Source organism: Portunus trituberculatus, chromosome 47, assembly GCF_017591435.1.
Source record: "Portunus trituberculatus isolate SZX2019 chromosome 47, ASM1759143v1, whole genome shotgun sequence".
Lineage (NCBI taxonomy): Eukaryota > Metazoa > Arthropoda > Malacostraca > Decapoda > Portunidae > Portunus > Portunus trituberculatus.
Window position 1 is genome coordinate 30,428,912 of NC_059301.1, and position 7,500 is coordinate 30,436,411.

At 46.2% G+C, this 7,500-nt stretch overlaps 1 protein-coding gene across 1 annotated transcript in view; it reads right to left on the reverse strand.

Moving 5' to 3' along the window:
- Positions 1-107: 107 nt before the first annotated feature.
- LOC123498186 (glutamate receptor ionotropic, delta-1-like) overlaps positions 108-7,500 on the reverse strand; it is a 14,157-nt gene continuing 6,764 nt past the window's right edge. The window contains exons 8-10 of the mRNA XM_045245351.1: positions 5,521-5,620; positions 830-959; positions 108-252 (exon numbers count right to left, since the gene is read on the reverse strand). Coding sequence (XP_045101286.1) covers positions 142-252; positions 830-959; positions 5,521-5,620 — 341 coding nt within the window. The 3' untranslated portion in view covers positions 108-141. The remainder of the gene's footprint in view (positions 253-829; positions 960-5,520; positions 5,621-7,500) is intronic.

Consider the following 7,500-nt stretch of genomic DNA (forward strand, 5'->3'; position numbering starts at 1 on the left):
ACTATAAATAAAATTCCTTGCTCTACTATTGGGTGGACGCTGAACAGCTCTTCCCATACATACTATTCAAGTATACCTATAGGCGCTATTGGCCATACCATTAAATAAAGCACCTAGGCGCGTAAAAGTCGTCCATGGAAGCTAGGTCTCAGCTCCACAGGGTCTGTAAGTAAAGACTTGGAGGAGCATCACTTCCAGGCAAAGTGTTACCAAACCCATGCTCAGGCCAACCACAAGCACCACCACCATTGCCTGAGGGAGAAAGTGATTCAATCTTACGAACAGCCAAGGGCGTAATTTCTACCCACAGTACAGTAACAAATTTTTACACAGAATACACAGTTAAAACGTCTCAAAATTACGTAACAGCTTGAGATCTCCAACACAGTATCAACTTCAAGATTCTGCTTGAGACATATCAATTTTATGTACCTTACTTTTTCTTTTCTAAATGAGACCAATGCGTGTGTGCTACAAAAAGAAAAATCATTATTGTTTAATTTATTCTCAAGCCAACAACTTTTATCTTTAAAGCTTTCACTATGGATACATTATCACTCACACAGTATATCATTCTTCTACCTCATTGATATACTGGTAGTTTTTCCGTTGATATCTGAGATTTCCAGACTCACAGGGTTCTTACTGAATCCTGGCACAGTTATCATCACCCATTATTATAATCAGTCAAGAGATTGCTAACCAGTTTTACGTCTTGAATTGAGGTGTGACCCCATTCGACCTTTCCAGACATGAAAACCACCAACATCTGAATCACTATCAATAGAGTATCTAACGAAACTTTGTGAGTTGCTTCAAGACCCATTACCCAGCACTGCCTGAGCGAAAAGGACGAACTGACGGTGATCTTGGTTGGCACTCGCTCACATGAACTGGAGTTCGGGTTGGCGTCCACTCTCCAATACTTGTATAGTCCAGCTTCTACCGTGTGCATTAGCCTGCAATAGAAATAATTCATAACACATCAGTACAGCCCAAGATATGTAGCTGACTCTAAGATGACTACATTTCATGAGAACAACGTAAAGAAACTTGCACCCATACATACTGTCACTTCAAGAATTTTCACATGGGAACAAAAGCACATCATCATTATTGCAAAATATTCTTTCTTTGAGACTAGTTAGTATTATTTTTCAAACGGTAAAAATATATAAAAAAAATTAGCCACCGATCCCTGTACAGGGTTAAAAGAGTTAGTACAAAGAATGGGATAAATGTCTTGAAACTTCCTTCTTAAAAATGAGTTTAGGTCATATAAACAGATGGAAATACAGAAATACACAGGAACTTTCAGAGTTTATCAGAAAAAAAGATGAATAATTGAGAGTACTGGTTAACTCTTGCTTTAGCGTGATGGACAGAAACGAGTGAGAGAGAGAGAGAGAGAGAGAGAGAGAGAGAGAGAGAGAGAGAGAGAGAGAGAGAGAATGACGTGGCAGTACCAGCGATAGGAAGAGCTTTGAACACGTAGTCCATGAGAGAGAGAGAGAGAGAGTACAACGCTCCCAGCCTTCTCTCCCCTCGGACCCCTCCCCCTCCTCCACCACCACCACTGCTTCCCGCGCCAACCCCCCTCCCCGCCGCCAGACCGCCACCAACGCCTCCACCACTACCGAGTCTGGCTCCTCTGTAGCTGGGCCGCCGCGCTCCAGCACCAGACATTATAACAGACGAAAGGGAGGCACGAACCACAAGACGCATCCTTTCTGTTGTCGTTGCCGACAGCGAGGCCACACAGCAGGACGCTGCTCTGTTACTGTCTGTGACTACTGCGGCCGCAGAGGACACCACGCCGACCAGTGTCGCACACGCCAGGCTGAAAAGTCAAGGAGGCTTGAGTGCTCGTACTGGAGAGCCGCTGTTACATGCGAGCCAGCGAAGTGCGCCAGGAACGGCTCATCTGAGCCATTCTGGCCGGACGTCACCAGCCTGCCACACCCCCCACAGCCCGCACCTTACCACCCCGACCTGACCGCCACCCCACACCCTGCCTGGACACCGCCCCACCACCCCCATCCCGCCCCATTACTAGCACGCTAGGAAGAATGGCTGCCGCCGCCGCTAATGCCACCACCGCCGCCACCATCACAGTTCTGTCTGGCAACGTTCGTGGCTTCAGGACCAATGTCGGAGAGCTGACACACACCGCCCTTGAGAAACACGCCGACGTAGTGGTGGCGGTAGAGACTTTCCTGGATGACAGTTGTGTCACCACCTGCGACAGGATCATCGGCTACATTTTTCACTGGACGAGACGTGACCGCCGCGGTGGGCAGGGAGGTGGTTTAGCTGTGTGTCATCGCGAGGGCCTCCACATCGACGCCCTGACAGTCAACACACCTGATGTGATGAAGTTGATGTTTTTCCGCATCATACTCGCTGACAGGGGCGCCCTGCTGCTGTGCGTCATGTACCGACCTCAGTGGCAGGGAAGCGAGCCGCTAAACTACCTCACTGACAACCTGGACAACATCATGGCGGCTCACAACTGTCAGAATGTCGTGATCGTGGGTGACCTCAACCACAATATTGTGCTGAGGGCATTTACTGAGCTGACAGTAGTGCAGGGACTTCACAACCATGTTGACTTCCCACACACCAGCGTGGAGGATCCCTGGACCCTGTGCTGACGGACCTGGCAGGTGACAGCGTACAGAGCCGCCCACTGGACTTCGTGGGTACCTCTGACCACCTCGCCGTCCTCTCCACCATTAACCTCGCCCCAGCACGCGAGGAGGACCACCACAGGACCATCTGGCTGTGGGACCGCGCCGACTGGGGAGCAGTGAGACGAGCCCTGAGGGAGACTTCCTGGGACGCAGTGCTTACTGGCGAGCCTCACCATGACGCCACCACTCTCACCACCATCCTCCAGGACTTACAGCAGCAACACGTGCCACACAGGACCTCCCGAACGACCCCAAAGGACCAGCCCTGGTTTGGGTATCGTTGTCGCGTTGCTGCGGAACGAAAGTACTGTGGGTGGCAGCAATATAAGAGGCGGCCCACCCAGCGGAACAAGGCGATACACCGAGCTGCGTGCCAAGATATGACGCAAGTCGCGAAATGGGCCAAGGCTAGATGAGAAGAAAATAACAGAAGAATGTTGTCTTCCAACCAGCTGGATCCAAGCGGTGGTGGAGTCTGGTGAAGGAGAAGCAGGACGTCACCTCCCACGAACGTGTCCCGGCCCTCACTAAGCCTTGTGGGAACCTGGCTGTCACCAACCAGGAGAAAGCTGACTTGCTTGCACAGGTGTTCAGCGATAAAATGAAGACGCCAGAAGACAGCCACCACCTCTCCCACGCCTTGCTCCTTCAAGCATTGAAAGCGTGGTAATCACGGAGGCTGCTGTTAGGAGGCACTTGAAGGGCGTCAACGTCAGGAAGGCTGCAGGTCCTGATAGTATAAGTCCTCACCTTCTCAAACAATGTGCTGATGAGCTCACCACGCCCCTCGTGTGTATCTTCCGCCAGTGCCTTGTGTCCAGGACGTGGCCGTCTCAGTGGAAAGAGGCGAGAGTTACACCCGTTCATAAGAAGAAGGGGAAGTCGAAGCCGAATAACTACCGCCCCATCTCCCTGCTCTCGGGGGTCAGCAAGATCTTCGAGAGGATCATTGGAGAGCAGGTGATGAGGTTCCTGGACGAGCACCACCTTCACTCACCCAGGCAGTTCGGCTTCAGGAAAGAACGTTCCACCTCGGATCTACTCCTTCTTCTCTCCAAGTCCTGGCACGACGCCTTGGATGCTGGCCGCCCTCGCTGGTGATTGCCCTGGACATCGCCGGCGCCTTTGACACTGTGTGGCATCGGGGATTAGTGGCCAAGCTGGAGCAGCTGGGCATCACCGGGGACCTGCTGCACCTGCTCTCCAACTACCTGACGGGCAGGAGTCTCCGCGTTGTTGTGAACGGCCACACCTCAGCCAGCTTTCCTGTAGAGGCCTCTGTTCCACAAGGGTCAGTCCTGGGGCCCATATTGTGGAACATTTACTTCAATGACCTCCTACATATTGTCCCCTCAGCCAGTGCGTACGCAGACGACTGCACCATCTCCTTGACTTACGAGAGGGGGGAGGAGCAGGCAGCAGTACAGACTGCCAACGCACTACTCTCCGACATCATGGCCTGGGGCGACCGGTGGCAAGTCAAGTTTGCCCCCGAAAAGACTCAGGCCATGGTGATATCCCGCTCTCATGAGGACGCGCGTCGGTTGCGTGGAAGGCTGAGGATGGGCGACAACAGCATCTCTACAGGACAGTGTGAACATCCTTGGTGTGGAGGTGGACTCAAGGCTGCTCTTCGACCGTCACCTCGTAGATGTAGCTCAAAAAGCGTCGCAGAAGGTGACATTGTTGCGCCGTCTGAGACACCTCCTTGACGCCGATGGGCTCCTGACCCTGTACAAGACTCAGGTCAGGCCCATCATGGAGTACGCGCCGCTCACGTGGATGTCCAGCGCTCGAAGCCACCTCACCCTGCTAGATAAACTGCAGAGGAGGGCAGAGCGCCTTATCAGTAACGCCAGACAGCAGCACCTTCCACGACAACCGTGGCAGCAGCGACAACAACAACAGCAGCAGCAACAGCAAAGACAGGAGGACAGGCAGGTGCTGAAGGACACACTGGATCACCGCCGGAAAGTGGCGGCGCTGACAGTGCTGCATAAAGCGCAGATCCAGAATGTTCCTCACCTAGCGGACCTAAGAGCTACCTGGAGGAGATCTGAGCGAAAAGGTCTCGCTCCAGCACCTACAAACGGGCCTTCTCTTCCGCCACTGTAGTCTGGTGGAAAGCTTTCACTGCTGTGGTGGACGTGCTACGTCTGTCCACATAGCAGATGAAGGAGACCACAAACAAATGGTTACACACCCAGCCTCATTATAATGTACAGTACATGCTGTAAGATAGTTGCAAAAGGCAAATGTAACTTTAGCAAAGAACTAAAATACTGTACATAACTCATATATGTATGATAGTTTAAATAAAAGAGAGAGAGAGAGAGAGAGAGAGAGAGAGAGAGAGAGAGAGAGAGAGAGAGAGAGAGAGAGAGAGAGAGAGAGAGAGAGAGAGAGAGAGAGAGAGAGAGAGAGAGAGAGAGAGAGAGAGAGAGAGAGAGAGAGAGAGAGTCTTTTGCAACGAAGGAGAAGGAGGGAAGGTATGGAGTTCGCAGGATCATAAGGTGAGTTGGCTATAAGTAAAGGGCAGACAAAGGAAATGCAGTGCAAAAGAGGAGGACAATTGAGTGTCATTCAAGAAGAGGAGATAGTTCTCTGGAAGGTTATGTCGAGTGGCAGATTAAGAAATTGAGCTTTTGTGGCATTGAACAATATTAAGTTTTCTTAGACCTTTCAGTGTCTCATTTTGACAACTTTGACAAGTATTTTTTGTTGAAGTAACTATAATTTTCAACAGCGTATCAATAACTCAAGTTTAAAAGGATTCTCTATCACTGAGGGAAACCTTCAATGTATATTCGAAAGTGGCATTTCTTACCGCGTGTTGATGGGTGGAATGAGGGGACTGTCCTTCTGGCTGATAAGTGCTAATGGGTTAGCCATGATAGTTTCAGATCCCGTGTAGAAATCACACCGCCCTGAAAGACTTGAAAATGCTCTACTCTTGAATATATCAGTTCATATATATATATATATATATATATATATATATATATATATATATATATATATATATATATATATATATATATATATATATATATATATATATATATATATATATATATATATATATATATATATATATATATATATATATATATATATATATATATATATATATATATATATTTTTTTTTTTTACATTACAAGGGCACTGGCCAAGGGAAAACAAAGTGTTGGAAAAAAAAAATCCCGCTGGTTGCCAGGCCCTGTTAAGAGGAAAGTAGGAGAAAGAAAAAAAAAAAAATCTAAAAGGAGGGTCCAGTTAACGTAAGAGGTGTCTTGACACTCCTCTTTTGAAAGAGTTTAAGTCATAGGCAGGTGGAAATACAGACACAGGTAGAGAGTTCCAGAGTTTACCAGTGTAGGGAATGAAGGAGTGAAGATACTGGTTAACTCTTGCATTAGGAAGATGGACAGAATAGGGATGAGAAGAAGTAGAGAGTCTTGTGCAGCGAGGCCGCAGGAGGGGGAAGGCATGCAGTTAGCAAGTTCAGAAGAGCAGACAGCATGAAAACAGCGGTAGAAGACAGATAAAGATGCAACATTGCGGCGGTGACTTAAAGAATCAAGACAGTCAGTTAGAGGAGAAGAGTTGATAAGACGAAAAGCTTTAGATTCCACCTTGTTTAGTAAAGCTGTGTGTGTGGATCCCCCCCAGACATGAGAGCCATACTCCATACACGGGCGGATAAGGCCCTTGTACAGAGCAAGCAGCTGGGAGGGAGAGAAAATGGACGAAGACGCCACAGGACACCTAACTTCTTGGAAGCTGATTTAGCAAGAGTAGAGATGTGAAATTTCCAGTTTAGATTTTTAGTGAAGGATAGACCGAGTGTGTTTAATGTAGAGGAGAGGGAAGTTGAGTGTTATTGAAGAAGAGAGGATAGTTGTCTGGAAGGTTATGTCGAGTAGATAGTTGTAGAAATTGAGTTTTTGAGGCATTGAACAAAACATATATATATATATATATATATATATATATATATATATATATATATATATATATATATATATATATATATATATATATATATATATATATATATATATATATATATATATATATATATATATATATATATATATATATATATATATATATATATATATATATATATATATATATATATATATATATATATATATATATATATATATATATATATATATATATATATATATATATATATATATATATATATATATATATATATATATATATATATATATATGTGTGTGTGTGTGTGTGTGTGTGTGTGTGTGTGTGTGTGTGTGTGTGTGTGTGTGTGTGTGTAGAAAGGAAAACCATCCAAGAGCAACAATTTTTTAAAAAAGCCCACTTAGTTGCCAGCAATCTTGCAGGTCTGATAGAGACAGCCAAAAGACAAGGACAAATGTTTGGAAACCTCCCTCTTAAATGAAGTCAAGTCAAAGAAAGTTGGAAATACAGACGCAGGCAGGGAGTTTCAGAGCTTACCAAAGAAAAAGTATGAATGATTGAGAGTACTGGTTAACTCTTGCATTAAAGAGCTGAACAGAATAAGGGTGAGAGGAAGGAGAAAGTCTTTTTATAGTGAGGCAGCAGTTAGCAAGATCATAAGACCAGTTAGCACGAAATGGATCGAAACGTCGCCAAAGTCCAGCTATATATAGGACAGCTCATAAGAGCACTCGCTGCTCAAACTAAGCAATTAATCAGACAAAGAGAAAAAACTCACCAAAAGCTAAATAATGCAGAAGTTACAGCAACATTTAACCTCGCATGCATAAAAAAGAATCTACTCCCTGGCTA